Source organism: Balaenoptera acutorostrata, chromosome 16, assembly GCF_949987535.1.
Source record: "Balaenoptera acutorostrata chromosome 16, mBalAcu1.1, whole genome shotgun sequence".
Lineage (NCBI taxonomy): Eukaryota > Metazoa > Chordata > Mammalia > Artiodactyla > Balaenopteridae > Balaenoptera > Balaenoptera acutorostrata.
Genome location: NC_080079.1, coordinates 61,799,216 through 61,817,604, shown reverse-complemented (window position 1 = coordinate 61,817,604; position 18,389 = coordinate 61,799,216). Strand labels below are relative to the sequence as shown.

The 18,389-nt window shown below is 39.8% G+C and overlaps 1 protein-coding gene across 22 annotated transcripts in view; it reads right to left on the bottom strand.

The window, feature by feature from the left end:
• Positions 1-18,389, bottom strand: part of USP54 (ubiquitin specific peptidase 54) — a 148,722-nt gene that overhangs the window by 25,730 nt on the left and 104,603 nt on the right. For 15 of the 22 annotated variants that reach the window (XR_009005607.1, XR_009005606.1, XM_007166601.2 and 12 more), the window contains exons 5-15: positions 17,344-17,457; positions 17,122-17,204; positions 16,596-16,701; positions 16,331-16,483; positions 14,482-14,631; positions 12,589-12,757; positions 11,080-11,250; positions 8,506-8,637; positions 7,956-8,336; positions 7,469-7,700; positions 6,406-6,539 (exon numbers count right to left, since the gene is read on the bottom strand). Coding sequence is in view for 20 of the 22 variants with exons in the window: in XM_007166601.2 (XP_007166663.2) it covers positions 6,406-6,539; positions 7,469-7,700; positions 7,956-8,336; positions 8,506-8,637; positions 11,080-11,250; positions 12,589-12,757; positions 14,482-14,631; positions 16,331-16,483; positions 16,596-16,701; positions 17,122-17,204; positions 17,344-17,457 (1,825 nt within the window). In the remaining 2 variants the exon portion in view is untranslated. Of the gene's footprint in view, positions 1-6,405; positions 6,540-7,468; positions 7,701-7,955; positions 8,337-8,505; positions 8,638-11,079; positions 11,251-12,588; positions 12,758-14,481; positions 14,632-14,728; positions 14,812-16,330; positions 16,484-16,595; positions 16,702-17,121; positions 17,205-17,343; positions 17,458-18,389 lie in introns of those variants that run through there. The other 7 variants (XM_057530556.1, XM_057530559.1, XM_057530558.1 and 4 more) reach the window with 4 other exon arrangements.

Genomic DNA, 18,389 nt, shown 5'->3' with positions numbered 1-18,389 from the left:
ATGATCAAGGGATCAATCCAAGAAGAAGATATAACAATTAGAAATGTTTATGCACCCAACATAGGAGCACCTCAATACAAAAGGCAAATACTAACAACCATGAAAGGAGAAATCAACAGTGACACAATAATAGTAGGGGACTTTAACACCCCACTTACACCAATGTACAGATCATCCAAACAGAAAATAAATAAGGAAACACAAGCTTTAAATGACACAACAGACAAGATAGATTTAGTTGATATTTATAGAACATTCCACCTGAAAGTGGCAGAATACACTTTCTTCTCAAGTGCACACTGAACATTCTCCAGGATAGATCACATCTTGGGTCACAAATCCAGCCTTGGAAAATTTAAGAAAACTGAAATCGTACCAAGCATCTTTTTGACCACAATTCTATGAGATTGGAAATCAATTACAGAAAGAAACATAAAAAACACAAATACATGGAGGCTAAACAGCGTGCTACTAAATAACCAAGAGATCACTGAAGAATCAAAGAAGAAATTTAAAAATACATAGAAACAAATGACAATGAAAACACAATGACCCAAAACCTACGGGACACAGCAAAAGCAGTTCTAAGAGGGAAGTTTACAGCAATTCAATCTCACCTCAAGAAACAAGAAAAATCTCAAATAAACAATCTAACCCTACACCTAAAGCAACTAGAGAAAGAAGAACAAAGAAAACCCAAAGTCAGTAGAAGGAAGGAAATCATAAAGATCAGAGAAGAAATAAATGAAATAGAAATGAAGAAAACAATAGCAAAGATCAATAAAACTAAAAGTTGGTTCTTTGAGAAGATAAACAAACTTGATAAACCCTTAGCCAGACTCATCAAGAAAAAAGGGAGAGGACGCAAATCAATAAAATTAGAAATGAAAAAGGAGAAATCACAACTTGACACTGCAGAAATACAAAGGATTATAAGAGACTACTACAAACAACTATATGCCAATAAAATGGACAACCATGAAGAAATGGACGAATTCTTGGAAAGGTACAATTTTCCAGACTGAACCAAGAAGAATTAGAAAATATAAACAGACCTATCACAAGTAATGAAATTGAAACTGTAATTAAAAATCTTCCAACAAACAGAAGTTCAGGACCAGATGTCTTCACAGGCGAATTCTATCAAACATTTAGAGAAGAGCTAACACCCATCCTTCTCACACTCTTCCAAAAAATTGCAGAGGGAGGAACACTCCCAAATTCGTTCTACAAAGCCACCATCACCCTGATACCAAAACCAGAAAAAGATATCACAATAAAAGAAAATTATAGACCAATATCACTGATAAACATAGATGCAAAAATCCTGAACAAAATACTAGCAAACAGATTCCAACAACATATTAAAAGGATCATCAACCATGATCAAGTGGAATTTACCCCAGGAATGCAAGGATTCTTCAATATACACAAATCATTCAATGTGATAGACCATATTAACAAATTAAGGAATAAAAACCATAAGATCGGGGCTTCCCTGGTGGCACAGTGGTTGAGAATCTGCCTGCCAATGCAGGGGACAAGGGTTCGAGCCCTGGTCTGGGAAGATCCCACATGCCGCGGCGCGACTAGGCCCGTGAGCCACAATTGCTGAGCCTGCGCCTCTGAAGCCTGTGCTCTGCAACAAGAGAGGCTGCGATAGTGAGAGGCCTGCGCACCGCAATGAAGAGTGGCCCCCACTTGCCGCAACTAGAGAAAGCCCTCACACAGAAACGAAGACCCAACACAGCCATAAATAAATAAGATTAAAAAAAAAAAAAAAAAAAGACTCCATGCTCCCAATGCAGGGGGCCTGGGTTGAAAATTAATCTCTTTAAAAAAAAAAAAAAAAACCCATAAGATCCTCTCAATAGATTCAGAAAAAGCTTTTGACAAAATTCAACACCGATTTATGATAAAAACTCCCCAGAAAATGGGCATAGAGGGAAACTACCTCAACATAATAAAGGCCATATATGACAAACCCACAGCAAACATCATACTCATTTCCACTAAGATCAGAAACAAGACAAGGATGTCCACTCTTGCCACTCTTATTCAACATAGTTTTGGAAGTCCTAGCCACAGCAATCAGAGAAGAAAAAGAAATAAAAGGAATACAAATTGGAAAAGAAGTAAAACTGTCACTGTTTGCAGATGACATGATACTATACATAGAAAACCCTAAAGATGCCACCAGAAAACTACTAGAACTGATCAATGAATTTGGTAAGGTTGCAGGATACAAAATTAATGCACAGAAATCTCTGGCATTCCTATACACTAACAACAAAAAATCAGAAAGAGAAATTAAGGAAACAATCCCATTTACCATCGCAACAAAAACAATAAAATACCTAGGAATAAACCTACCTAAGGAGGCAAAAGACTTGTACTCAGAAAACTATAAAACACTGATGAAAGAAATCAAAGATGACATAAACAGATGGAGAAATATACCATGTTCTTGGATTGGAAGAATCAACATTGTGAAAATGACTATACTACCCAAAGCAATCTACAGATTCAATGTAATCTCTATCAAACTACCAATGGCATTTTTCACAGAACTAGAACAAAAAAATTGCACAATTTGTATGGAAACACAAAAAACCCTGAATACATAAAGCAATCTTGAGAAAGAAAAATGGAGCTGGAGGAATCAGGCTCCCTGACTTCAAACTATTCTACAAAGCTACAGTAATCAAGATAGTATGGTACTGGCACAAAAACAGAAATATAGATCAATGGAACAGGATAGAAAGCCCAGAGATAAACCCACACACACATGGTCACCTAATTTTTGACAAAGGAGGCAAGAATATACAATACAATGAAGAAAAGACAGCCTCTTCAATAAGTGGTGCTGGGAAAACTGGACAGCTACATGTAAACAAATGGAATTAGAACACTACCTAACACCATATACAAAAATAAACTCCAGATGGATTAAAGACCTAAATGTAAGACCAGACACTATAAAACTCTTAGAGGAAAACACAGGAAAAACACTCTTCGACACGAACCACAGCAAGATGTTTTTTGACTGACTTCCTAGAGTAATGAAAATAAAAACAAAAATAAACAAATGGGACCTAATGAAACTTCAAAGCTTTTGCACAGCAAAGGAAACCATAAACAAGACGAAAAGACAACCCTCAGAATGGGAGAAAATATTTGCAAACAAAGCAACTGACAAAGGATTAATCTCCAAAATATACAAACAGCTCATGGAGCTCAATATCAAAAAAACAAACAACCCAATTAAAAATGGGCAGAAGACCTAAACAGACATTTCACCAAAGGAGACATACAGATGGCCGAGAGGCACAAAGATGCTCAACATCACTAACTATTAGAGAAATGCAAATCAAAACTACAATGAGGTATCACCTCATATCAGTCAGAATGGCCATTATCAAAAAATATAGAAACAATAAATGCTGGAGAGGAGGGTGTGGTGAAAAGCGAACCCTCCTGCGCTGTTGGTGGGAATGTAAATTGATACAGCCACTATGGAGAACAGTATGGAGGTTCCTTAAAAAAACTAAAAATAGAACTACCATATGACCCAGCAATCCCACTACTGGGCATATACCCTGAGAAAACCATAATTCAAAAAGAGACATGTACCACAAAGTTCACTGCAGCACTATTTACTATAGCCAGGACATGGAAGCAACCTAAATGTCCATTGACAGATGAATGGATAAAGAAGATGTGGCACATATATACAATGGAATATTACTCTGCCATAGAAAGAAACGAAATTGAGTTATTTGTAGTGAGGTGGATAGACCTAGAGTCTGTCATACAGAATGAAGTAAGTCAGAAAGAGAAAAACAAATACCATATGCGGACACATGTATATGGAATCTAAAAAAATGGTACTGATGAACCTAGTAGCAGGACAGGAATAAAGACGCAGACCTACTAGAGAATGGACTTGAGGATATGGGGAGGGGGAAGGGTAAGCTGGGACAAAGTGAGAGAGTGGCATGGACATATATACACTACCAAATGTAAAATAGATAGCTAGTGGGAAGCAGCAGCATAGCACAGGGAGATCAGCTCGGTGATTTGCGATAACCTAGAGAGGTAGGATAGGGAGGGTGGGAGGGAGGCTCAAAAGGGAGGGGATATGGGGATATATGTATATGTAGAGCTGATTCACTGTTATACAGCAGAAACTAACACAACATTGTAAAGCAATTATACTCCAATAAAGATGTTAAAAAAAAGAAAAAACAAAAAAAAGGAGAAGCAGCCCAATCATAGACCGTCTTCTCTTCCAATAGCCCCACATTACCATGCTGCTGCTTTACCACCAACCCTACCACTCATATCTCTCCATAATTCTCTCCCAACACATCACCCCATGCCCAAAACTTTAGCACCTGAGGTGGCTACCTGAGAAGTAGACACTGTATTGGCTTCATGGAGACTGTGCTCCATTTCTGCTGTCGGGGTCTTTGAGAGATCAAGGCCAGGGGCTGAGCGCAACCTTTGTTGTACAAAAGAAACTAACACAGCATTGTGAAGCAATTATACCCCCATAAAGATGTATAAATAAAAAAACTTATCTATGTACTTGTACCTAGAATAGAAAGCACAGAAAGAGATGTAGAAAGATACATGCCATAATGATAACAGTGGTTCCTTCAGTTTGAAGAGGCAATGGGCAAGTTACTGAATTGTTGGGCTAACATTTACTTCTGTAATTTTTTAAAAGGGTGGTCATTGTCACCAGATAAAAAAATAGGGTTTACTATACAAAGAGGATGGTGGGGTGTATGGTGTGTGAAGAATTTATTCTAACTCCTTGCCAAATATCTTTTACCAGTTGAGGAATCCAGTCGGTGAATTCTATCCAGCTAATCTAGAATTAGGGCTATCAGTGAAATCATGAGACTCAGTCTTTAGTGTGCTGAAAAGCTATTGGCTATCGAAGGAAAGAGAAGGGGGAACAGGCTCATGGAAGAGCACAAGTTTCTCAAAGCAATGTTAGTCAATATGAGATAAATTAAAATGTGGGAAATAAACCAAACCTATAATTTCATTAGGAAGAATGAAATGGGTTTCTAACTATAACTATGGGTTTCTAACTATAACCTACTCTAGCCCAGGATTTCAGAGATATCTGCTTCTGCAGGCATTGTTCTGCTCTGCCAGATGTTAGCAACCTATGGCACTCATACCTAAAAGAGTTCACGCCTTTTTATTTCTGCTGCATATCACCCTTCCAGTCACCTTTAAGAACTTTCAGTGGCCATTAAGAGAACTGGTGGTCAGACTAGTAATGTTCCTGGTGTCATCTCTACAGGTTGGCACATAATATTCTGTCCTTGTCTCCCTAGTGAGCTGGCCACATATCTATTCAGAAGGTCATTAAACCAGACCATAGTTAGGTTTCTGCCCACACACCCTACTCCCAATTGATCTAACATACCAGAAAAAAAAGGGATGAAACACATCTTTCAGAGAAGGTTGATTTCTAAGTTAGACGAATGGACCCCAGAACTCCTCAGCCGACTAAACAATACTGAATACTCACCACCTTCCTTCAAGCATCACAAAAAGTCTCCATGTTCGGGAGACTACATAGTTACCACCTCAATTTTCAGCTGTGAGTAAGTAAAGGATTTATTTTACTTATTTGAATATGCACTGTAAGTATATATGTGTGTTGTGAGAAGAATGTAAAAAGGATATAAAACCTATGACTACCTCAAATGTCTATGCTTGGTGTCTCATACCTGAAATTCCAATATTCCTTTATCTTCAGGCTTTGACTTGTTAAAATGCTAGTTTCTCTTAGAGAAAGCATACTTTAAACTATTCTCAGTCACATACATCTAGTGTAAAAGAGTTAGATCATTCCTTTCAAGCTTGTTTTGAGAAGGAGGGACACAGGCACATTCAAGAAGGAAAAACAAAGCAGGGATACTAGACAGGATATAGAGGCAGGGGTAAGGGTAGTTCTGACCTGCTTATTTCCCAGTTTTGCCCATAGCCTACATGTCCCCCTTGTTATCTCAATTCATAGTACTAAACAATAAAAAATCCATTCCCACAAGAATGCCTCTATACCAAGGAAAGCCCTAGGAGTTATTCTTCTGAGGAAAGCAGGTGCTACTGATACTGTTCACCATATTTCTGTTCCTTCTTGCTCCCTCCAGGGCTCTCTCCAAGGTGGAAAGGAGCAAGCAGGCAAGCTATGATAGAGAACAACAACAACAAAAAAGATAAATCCAGAGATGGAGCAGATCAAATGTCTTCACATTTACATTCTGATGGAACAAAGTACAATTGTCCTCTAATTTCAAATGTGCTCAGGTTAGGCTGTTTCCCAAATAGAATTGGCAGTAAAATCCAGTTCTCCAAATCCAACGTCCTTGCACTTACCTGAGAGGGGCTGATTCTTTGTCCAGCCACTCCTGGATACTGTGGAGTCTGCCTCCAGGATGCTACTACTGTGAGACTTTGGGATGTGACGCCAGGAAGGGGCCAACCCAGCTGATCTCTTAGCACTTGTATCCCTTCAAAACAGAAACCAGAGTCTAGTGAAAGCATCCGAAGGCTGATAACTAGCAACATTCCTAGGACTAAATTCCCTCCAAAAACAACAACAAAACCCCCAAACATCGAACTAATATAATTAAAATACCTGCAAAACTACTTCTGAAAAATTGAAATACCCACTCGTTCCCCCATCTTATCTCACCTCATTCACATTTTGTGCATCTAGCAGTGTCTGGCACAAAACTTATTTAATGAATTAATAAACAAATGCTCTCATATGGATTACCTTCCTCTTTCTTATACTTTTGTAGCATCTTCTCATGTGTAAAACTAAACAGGGTCTGAGGTCAGGGAAGAGCAGTGGGAAAGTATGAGGATACGGTTATCACTCTTGCAGAAGATATCACTCCTTTCAAAGCTATACTGTTAGGAAGCTTGTCTCTGAGGCAACTCAGTAAAAACAATATATGGAGATCTGAAATTTGTAAAGCAAATGGGCCCTATGGACAGGGTGCAATGACCACTATTAAACAGTCATCATTATCTTATGGAATTATGAATATCACTGGCTTCATAAGACACAGAATCCCCAGTGATCTAAAAAAAAAAAAAAGCCTAATATAAAAGGCAAGAATAAATAACAATTGGGTTTTCTCTCTGATCGTAGAACTATGTAAGTTTTGGTTCACTAACTCATTCTTTCAATAAAAGTTATTTACTAAACAATTATTTTATATATAATACTTTAAAAGTTGCCTCTCTCTCAAATGCCTTTGCTCCTTCTCCCAGCAGAGGGTACTGTTGCCATAGAAAGTTGATCAAGCACATTTTGCTTGCCCACAAGACAGTAATAAAGTCCATCTCTTCACTTGTCTGAGTTAAAAAGCCTCTTGGTGGCTCACATTTCTGCAAGGGACAATGCAGCTATTCAAAGGCCAAACAATACCTGCAGACATTCGCGCTCTCAGGCAGGGCTGCGTCCAGGCTGACAGGGCTGCTGCTGTTCCTCTCACTGCTCTCATAGCCAGATTCCATTCGCTGGATTAGGCGAGGGTGCTGCTCTAAAAGGTGACAGGCTGGCCGTACTGGGCCCCAGATCTTGTACTGGGGTCTTGGTCTGCCAGTCTTAATGTCGTAAGCAGGTGGCTTGCTTAATTCATCTGGTGTAAATTCTTTAGCTATCCCAATCAAAGGACAAGTATGGAAAAGGAGGTAGATTTAGCATCTGCCTCAAATCAAGATATAACTAACCCTTCCCTCTAGCTACTCATTCACCGAACTCGTATCCCCAAAAGGCGACCCATGAGGGTAAAATTTTTACCCTTCAAGGTAAAAATGCACCTTGCCAAGTCTACCAGAAAACCTAGGTTTTTTAAAAAATACAAAAATCAACTTTATTCAAAAGCTCAATTCTTCCCTAATTATCTCCTTACCTGAATCCTCAGAAAAGGGGCTAAGTTGCGTATAGCCACAGTGCTTCCTTTTGTCCTTACTAAAGATACTGTCAATATTGAGAGACTCCCGTTTGGGTCTCCATGTTGGACGATACTTGCTAGAAGAACTGGATTTTGACTCACTGCTGGTACTCTCTACTTCCCAGTCACGAGAGTGTAAAGGCAGGTTCCGAGGAGGTTTTTTGTCAGTCTGGTCTCCTCCCCTCCCCACACAGGGAGATCCTAGGTTGCTCTGAGAAACCAGGGACGGTCTGTTATGGATAATATTGCTGACTGTCTCTTTAAAATCCCTTAGCCTGTTGGTGCTGCTGGATGATTTGGAGGCATTCCTAGGAGCCTGCTTCTCTTTCAGTGTTTCTCCTAAAAACACAAAGGATGAAACAACTGTAAATGTTTAAAGTCATCACGGGCACCCAGACTCCAGAGTCAAAAAAGAAAGAAAGGCTTTTGAGCAGACAGGAGAAGCCACAGTTGGAGTGTGAGTGTGACAGAGTGAATAAAGAAAGAGAAACTATGCAGGGGGGCTTGCCTTCACTGTGGTACCCTGAGGCCTGAAGCTCATCGCCTTTCCTCCTGACCCGGCCAGAGCTCCTCTTGCGCTCTATCAGTGAACCTTTCTTGGATGGGAGTTTCTGATTACATTCACTATCAGTCAGGTGTCCTGAAAAAAACAAGGAAATGGGGGTAAGCTGGTATCTGAGACTGACCTCCATCCTTTAGAGAACCTACTCTCCCTTTGGCATTCATGGCAGTACCACAAACTTAGTGGATCGGAAGCTGGAGAGGCCAAGACTATGTGATTTAAGTGTAGCAGGAATCTCTCAATAGATAAAGGCAGAAAAGCTCAAGTATTTAGCGGGAACTTCCAAATTTACAATGTCTCCTGAGCAAGTACCAATCTCGATCCCGCTCATAATCCTTCCCAGTGACCCAGAAGGACACATTACTTGGTAGTTTTTAAAAGGCAAAAGTCTTAAAGATTATATAAGAATATCATGGTAGCAACACATACCGAGTGAAGTTTAATTTTTATTACATCTGGTATTATCCTAGGTGCCCCAGCCTTTGCCCACAAGAGCTCTGATTGTATATGGCTTTAAGACCCAGTTCTAAACATTCCTTAAATGTGAATCATTCCAAAGGACATCTGAACTTTGAATAATTCTCATTCCCAGCCATAACCCATGCTTTACCAAACTTGACTTCGCCCAGAGATTACACTTCATAGTTCCTCAATACTAATCACTGGGAAACCCAGGAGATCTGGGCTCTTTTATGTAACTTGCCATACTTCACGCCCACAGTATGTGAATGTATAAGTATGATCTGACAACAGCAAAGGTCAGATTCTAAAGGATATAATCATCTAAGCTGCTGGAAGCCAAAGGTGAATTAAGCAACAATTAAATTGGAATATAGGCTTAGATGAAATCCCCTAGGGTTCTCAAATATCTGAGAGCTAGCAGAAATTTGCTTTCATATGTTAGTTATGAAAATCCTTGTACATATTCAGGTATGATATGCAATGATATGGCTAAATATTTTCAATTACCAACGCAATCTCTTATTGCTTTTATCTAATCATTTGCTATCTCTGGGCCCATAAGAAAGACCTATCAGTTGGAACAGCTAAATCCGAAAATGTAAAAACCAATGGGCATGCTCCCCCACCCCCAGCCATTCACAAACCCTTCAAATAAACCTGACTCTCCTTATTTATCCTGTGACTTGGTTTCTCCCTGGTTCACAGTTTCAGAAATACAATCTAAAAAAATCACACTTTGCAGTAGTCATCTATGCAATAGTCATCAAAAGAAATCCAACATGAATCCAACCAAACCACTAGATCCAACTACCAATTTATAAAAAATATAGAAGACAGAGAAACACGCTACAGTTTACCATACAGACACAATCAGCAAAATTTTAAATGTGGGAAAACTACAGCACAAACTACCTAGTTCTTCAACAATAAACAGAAAGGAAGAAACAGAGGCAAAACCTACAGATTAAAGGAAATGTAAAAGACTTATTAACCCATCACAATGTGTAGACCTCATTTGGATTCTGCGTCAAAAACAAACCAACCATTAAAAAATATGACATTTATGAGATAATAGGATATTTGAACACTCATTGGTTATTTAGTGGTTTTAAGAAGTTACTAATTTAAAAAATGATTCTTTTAGAGATACATACTAACATTTATGGAAAAGGTGGTATGATGTCTGGGATTTGCTTCAAAATAATCCATGAGTAGGGGAAGTGGGCAGAGGTACAGATAAAACTAGATTGACCATGAGTTATAATTATTGAAACTAGGTGATGGGTACATGAAGGGGCTGTATACTATTCTGTATGCTTTTGAATATGTTTGAAATTCTCTCTCTTTTTTTTTTAGAGGGCATGCACAGGATGTAAACCACCAATCTGAAGCCATGGGATCACTAATTCCCAAGTCTCTAAAAGTATGGGCACTGTTCTATGCCTTAGGTGATGAACTTTTCATCTCAGCAGTCAGTCACTTACTGTTCTTCCTTTTGTGCCCTGTAATGATTTCTTCCACTGACACAGGCACAATCTTCTGTAGATTAATAGAACAATTCAAGAATGTTCTCTGCATGGAACTCACAATAACAAACAGGCTAGCTTTCCATCCTTTTATTTCTCTGTCCTTCAGGAAGCCCAGCAAGGTCATGAGCAGGTTTCCCCATCCATAAATATGCCCCTTCTCTCAAAGCCCTTCAGGGCTTTCAAACAAAGCCTGGCATGAGAAGGAAATGAGGTGCAAGACCACAAGGGTTAATGGGGCACTATGAGAATGACAGGGATCCAGAGCACAGCAGGAAAAAAGCCGTCAGAAAAAGATTTCAGAATAAACAATCACATTACAAGGGTCCTTACTGATAGGCTGCTGTTGACGGGAACATCATCATTCATTCAGAATTGAGTTGCTTTCTTCCATCCCTCTCAATTACCCAAGTTCTGTGCATTTCCCCCTTTGCATGACAAACATTTCTGACTTGCCCCAGTTTCTTTTTCTTGGGAGACCCTCTATGCAGAACTGAATCAGGCAAGCAGGGTCCACTGTATAAGTCCCTACCTGTGTCCCGACTGCTCTGAGACGTGGAATCGTTCTCCACATTATAGATGACTGTTCCCTGAGAATCAGAAGAGAAGTGACTGACCACAGACTCATGGTGGGAGTGTTTGTAGGGATAGCTCTCCGCTGAAGAATCTGTTCGAGTATCACTTGAGATGGAGGGCTCCCTCCCTGAGGGAAGGAGGAGACATGCAAAGGTGAGGAGAGAGAGGACAGTGACAGAGAGGGGGCGAAGAGCTGGACGGCAACAAAGGTTCACGAGGTAAGAACTTCCTAAATGGAAGGGTGAGAAGGATATAGAAGAGCCGTTCTTCCCAACTCCCAACTTCAGATAACCCAGGCACACAATTCCTTCCACTCCTGCCCCTACCTTGCTGAAGCCCTCCCTTTGCCTGCCATTGTGAAAAACTGTGGGGCTTTTAGAAAACCTACAGGGGGAAAAGTAGAAGAAAGGAAAAAGTTGTGAAAAGTAAGATCTACTTAGATGGCAAGTCCCACGCCAACCTGGCACACATAACCAGTTGTTTCCCTATCCCAGAATTTTTCTCCTATACTGCCAGAAAAGTCACTTTTAAAAATTTAAAAGCATTTTTAATATCTATGAGACATTATGGGGCAGTTATTTATACTTTGGTGTGAATTAGTTCAATTAGACTACTTTCCTCTGAGCACCTAGCTGAGATAAGCACAACAGTGTAAATGGGTGTTTGACTGAAGGGAGAAGAAGCAGAGCAGGTCTGGGTGGGGCACAAGGGTGGGAAGAACATACCAAACAGGAGGGAGGTACAAAAGGGAGGGGAAAAGATTCCAAAGACAAGTATCTTCTCTTTCAAAATTATACTCAGGGCCAGCCAGCCTTAGATACAGAAGAGGAAAAGAACATTACTTTTTCCTCCTTTTAGGAATCAAGCCAAAACCATTAGGGTTGTATTTCTATTATAGGATGAGTTTCTGAGGGATAGCCTGAGACTTTAGTAATAAAGCTGCAACTGTTTCTACAGGAAAACATGATTTAAGTTCCAAATAACTGAATTAGAAGTGAACAGCTGATTCATAAGCTAAGGAATATTGCTACTACACTTGGCATTTTAAAACAAAAATCTCTCATCCCAAACAAAATGACGAGCTTTGTAGTAACTCATATCATTTTCTTGGTCTTAACAACTCAAGTCACTGTTAAATTGCTAGTAAGAATGAGTCATCTTAGCAATATTAGAAGGTTAAATAGTGAGGTTTCCCTCACAAACTTAATACCTCAGTCTAAATGAACATAATTTCCTTCTCATTTTTGAATCGGGGCCAGGTGATCTAGACAATACATTCTTAAACACTGAAGGAAACAAAGCCTGGCACAACTTGGGCTTCAGCATGAGTTGGCACTTCTTTCTTATCTCTGATGAATCCTCTTTCTCCAAGCTAGGTTAAGTGCTAGGCTCATGACTGTGAGACCCTACTGTCCAGTCATCACATTGGAGTGGGGAGGGAGAAGTAAAGAGCTAGGCTGCTCACCTGAATCTTCACTATCGTAGCACGTCCTGCTGTACGACTGGAACGCAACTTGCGGGGGCAGGTCCTGGGTGGACACTGGGGTACCCTGGGGGTCTGCATAAAGTAGCAGCAAAGGCTGATAATGCCCCTTGATGCATTTGGTCACCACATCCTTCCATTTGGGCCCAATCTGAACCAGAAACAACCAGAAAAAGCATGACAATTATACTTCATATCCATAATTCAACACATATCTTTCTATTCTATTTTTCTAAAGAAAATAAAAGAGATGAAAAGACAAGAACTGGGTAAAGAAACAACAAAAGAGATCTTGGACCTAAACTTAATGAATTTTTTTTTTTTTTTTAATTTTTGGCTGCGCCACGTGGCATATAGGATCTTAGTTTCCCGACCAGGGATCAAACCCACGCCCCCTGCAGTGGAAGTGCGGAGTCTTAACCACTGGACCTCCAGCGAAGTCCCAATGAATTTTTTGTTAAGTCTTTTTTAATGAAATCCTTTTAGAAAGCACTAAAACCCTATAAGAGATAGGAATGATGAATAAAATTACTTTTATTCCTGTGAAACATCAATTCAATTATGAAATATGAATACAAGTTCTCAAAGCTGAATATGCTATGTGAGGGGACTTCAGTTGATTTGGTGATCAATTTCTTTTCACAGACATCAAATAAAAGCCCTTGTTTGAAATTTGCATTTCTATAATTTTCTCCTAAATATTAAAATCACCTTCATGAAGCTAAAGAGCAGACAGAAACTGTCTCACAGACTGCCTGAAAATAAGTGACATTCCGTCTCAGAGTTCACACAAGGCAGGACATAAAATGTCAAACTGCTTAGAATACACAGCTGAACCTCTCAGCCTTAGCTTTGCGCTGGATTCAGCGCTGCCATGGCAGTGGAAAAAAGTGACAGAATAGCCATGGAAACAACAATCCAATCAAATCCCCAAACTCACTCTCTCTTAAGTTTGATCCAGTCACATTCTTAGATGGTGTGTCCTTGGAGTCAGACCACTGGCACAGTGTTTATTTCATAATAGACATTCAGTAAATTTATAACTGAGTTATCATTTTAACTGAAACATTTATATGCTTTTTACATACAAATCTGATTTAATATTTTATAAGGCAGGCATTATTTTTCAAATGAAAAACCTAAAGCTCAAAGAATTTACATAAGTTGCCCAAGATTACAACAGTAAAAAAGAGATGAAGAAGAGAATCAGGGAATTTAACAAAGACTTTACTATTTGTAGAGGACACTACGTAAGGCCCATGGGTTGGTGTAGATTATAGTCAGCAGTCTCCTAGCTGCTAACCTTATCACACGAGGCTTCCTAACTCACACAGATCACCTAAACTACTTCAGCCACACACTCTGTGGTTTAGATAGTACCAAATTTCCAGCTTTAAATATCATTATAGCCTTATTTTCTCTACACTACCCCCAAAATGCGTTAATCCGTGATAGAGTATTCAGGGAGATAACAATCAGAGAATAATTTATAGCAGCCCTGGGACAAAGTATTACCCACTGTTAATTACAAGATTTGGAATTCTGAACTCTGTGCTAAGCTTATAACCTCATTTGAGGCATTAGATCTCGCTCAAATCAACGAATTAACATATTTTTTAAAAAGCCCTTTCAACTATAAATTCAGAACGGTTCTGAATGCTGGTGAGGTGATTCAGAGAAAATAATAGAAGATAAATTGATCCTGTCCTCAAGGAACTTGGTCTGTTGGGAAAGACAAGACTGACACTCTCATAAATTCAATAGATAGGCAGACAGACATTAAAATTATGAAAATGAAACACTGAAGACAAGTAACTGTCCATAGTTTTTTGTTCCATTCACCAAACACGTCAAGAAGGACTTGAATATTCCTACCTCCTTGACGTGAGCATCATCAAAATACATCCATTTGCGGATCTTTGTTTGGAAAAAGAATGTAGAATAATGTTTGCCGTAGTAACAGATCATTCCTACTAAGTACAGTTCAGACTGCTTGGCCCGGTCATCTGTCACTCTGAAAAACAGCTGTGGGGAAAGAGGAGAAAGGAAAGAACCATCACATACTCAGCCCTCTCACATCATCTCTCAGCAGACTCCATCATTTCTTCATTAAGGTACTGACTTGCTTCTCCTTTTGCTAATCCATATTAATCATCAGAAATGAACATAAAAAGGCAAAATTTTAGCGAAATGTCAGAGAGATAGTGGCCAAACTGGTAACATGGTGATGCTTCTTCATAACTTTTATTTATTTATTCATTCATTCATTCATTCATGCATTCATTCATTCATTCTAATTGCGGCGAGCAGGGGCTACTCTTCGTTGCAGTGTGTGGGTTTCTCATTGCGGTGGCTTCTCTTGTTGTGGAGCATGAGTTCTAGGCGCATGGGCTTCAGTACTTGTGGCACGTGGGCTCAGTAGTTGTGGCTCATGGGCTCCAGAGCGCAGGCTCAGTAGTTGTGGCACACAGGCTTAGTTGCTCCGCAGCATGTGGGATTTTCCTGGACCAGAGCTCGAACCCGTGTCCCCTGCATTGGCAGGCGGATTCTTAACCACTGCGCCACCAGGGAAGTCCTCTTCGTACCGTTTAATAATATTTTCTTGCTGGGGCCTATTCTAAGATGAGCCAGGAATGTCAAAAAAAAAATAAAACAAAAACAAAACATTCTCAAGTTTCAAAGGTTATTTATCAGCTGGTGCCACAAATACAAATTTCCTGTTGAGACACTAAGTAGAAGGTAAGAAAGCACTTAGGGGGAGCAATCCCACCATACCAGTTACCAACATTTCAATTCCTAGATATCTAGCACTGTCCTAGGTGTTAAGAGACATACAAAATATTTGAAGGCAAGGACTCTTGCCTTGAGGAATCTGGTCGAAAAAGCAATCATAAAAATAAAGCTAGAACAGAACAGAATATGTAGGCTATAGAAATTTAGAAAAATGACATTTTATTGTGCATAGCCTACTATGTCAGAGACTCCTTGGCAAGGAGACCTAAAGTAAGATCCCAGATGGTTCACTTATTCTCAACCATGGCTTAATGACATTAAAAAACAACAAGGGATCTCCTTAGTCACAGGACCATCCCAGAGGGAAACCAGTAGAAAGGAAACCACAGACTTTCTGGCTCTTCTCTTGAACTGAAGGAAAACCCTGGCTGTACCTATACTAGGGCATGCCGCTGATAAGGTAAACAGCCCACGTCTGAAGTCTGTTTCCACTAGAATTCTCTTCCAAGCCACTTCATTACCTTCTCAGCAGATGTTGGTTCCTACCATGAATTTAATATTCTAGGACTCATGTCATCAGCTTCTACCTCCTTCACCTCCCATAGTAGAACTACTCAGGACTGCTCACTTCTTTGACCTTACTACCTCCCATGGTTGAATACACTTCCCTATTCTACACTGGTATTAACTAATGATAAGTAGAGCATATGATAACTCTATGAATTACTTGTTTTATCAGTAGCTAAGCTCTGCCCATCCTGTCTTTCAAGGCCAAGATCATCCCATATCTTCCAAAAAGCCTTTGCCACCTATGCAAAGGAGGTATGTGAGCATGTACATGCATGCACATGTACGTGTACAGATACACACAATATATTTTTTCAAAACTCTTTAATATTGCCATTTAGGATATACCTTTGTGTTCAGAGTTCACTGCCCTTGAGCAATAGTAGGTTACAAGAACTCCAAGTGAGAGATAAAGGTAACTAACACTCACGTCACCCAGCTTAAGGCAGGTGCCCAGGCTGTGAATGACATCCTCTGCCAAGTCTGAGTGGTCCGAGTCCCATACCAGCCCAATTGTGATAATCTGTGGAGCATTCATCAACACACGGCGAATCCGAATCCTCTCTCCACAATTGCTCTGAAATACATATATAATGCTAGTGAGAAATGTTGCCCACTGACCCTGCCTCAATTCCACTAATCTCAGGGTTTCCCTCCCCACTCTGAACCCCACCCCTCACTTAACTCACCGGGCAGTTCCGCAGATCCCCCATGGTGCTGGCATTCTGCAGCAGCTCACCAAACATGCTTGGTGAGGGTTTTTCTCGTCTTTCCAGCATACAAATAGCCTGATTGCTTCGAGATGGAGAATTGAAGGGGGATGATGTTGGGAGCTGTACAGGGTTATAGCTAAATCATTCATGCAAATTCCTAACTCACATGTTTGACTTTCTTCCTCTGCCCACTATGCCAAAGCCCCTCATCCTGACCAGCCTCAGTATCCCACAGAGTAAGTGTGCCTGCCTGTCCCCAAATCCAAAGCTCATAGAATCCCCATTCCTCCTCCCACTCTGCTGGCCAGAACTTGAGACTAAGAAAAGGGGACAGATGGGAGAGGAAAGAAGGAGAACACAGGTTATTTTAAAATTACTGTTCTGAGTTCCTACAATACAGCAAATACTCAGCAATAAGGATACAAGCTATTTGGGTGCCTTCAGTTAAAACCCAGTCAACTGAAGGACTGCCTAAGTATACAGAGAACCCTATAAGACTCACCAAAGGGAAGTAGTGGAGATATAATGCACCATCTGGATGAAAGGCAGCGGATCAGAAGTGGCGCCGCAGCTAGTACATACACACTAAGCCCGGGGACAAAAAAGCAAAACAAGCAGCCACAGTCATTAACTGTTTTGGCACCCATTTGACATCCTACATCCTAGGATAAAGTGTTCTTGAAGAAAAGGTCTAAGAAGTGATGGGAATAGAAATAGGGTTCACCTGCTCAAACAACGTCATTGCAAATTTCTGGTGGGAGATGCAGTGTTGGGCAGTGCATATGTCCTCTTTGGTTTCATCAGCAATATGGAAGTGAATCCTCATCAGGAGGTTTTCCTAATAGGGAAGGACAAAAAGCAGTACATCGACAATATTTAACAAACAAAAGCACAAATTTGTTGGCAGTTTACTCAGAGAAACAGCAATCCTCCTTGAAGGTACGAATACCTCTGATTTTTTTTTTTAATTTTTAATTTGAAATAATTATAAATTCACAGAAAGTTTCAAAAAAATTATACAGGAGGTCCATGTACCCTTCACCCAGTTTCCTCCACAGGTGACATGTTACATAACTATAGTACAATATCCAAACCAGCAAATGGACATCAATAAAATCCACAGAGTTTATTCAGATTTCACCAGTTTTACATACATTCATTTGGGTGTATGTGTAGCTCCATGCAATTTTATCACATGTATAGTCATGTAAACACTCCCACAATTAAGATATAAAACTCTTTCATCACCACAAAGCTCCCTTCTGCTATTCCTTTAAAACCTTACCCACTCAATTCCAACCCTAACCCTTAGCAACCACTAACATGCTGTCCCATCTCTATAATTTTATTATTTCAAGAATGTTAAATAAATGAGATCATACAGTACATAACCTATTGATACTGCATTTTTCACTCATCGTAACTCCCTTTAGATCACTCAACTTGTTACATAAATCAACAGTTCATTCCTTTTTATTGCTGCACAGTATTCCCTGATATAGAAGTACCCCAGTTTGCTTCACCATCTACCCATTAAAAGCATCTGGGCTTTTTTACTTTAGGGCTATCACAAATAAAGCTTCTCTGAACATTCATGTACAGGTTTTTGTATGAACATATGTTTTCATCTCTCTGGGATTCACGTACAGGAATCTAACTGCTGAATCATATGGTAGTTTGCAAGTTTAGTTTTTTAAGAAACTGCCAAAGTGTTTTCCAGAGTGGCCATGCCATTGTTCATTCCTACCAGCAATAAAGCAGTGATCCAGT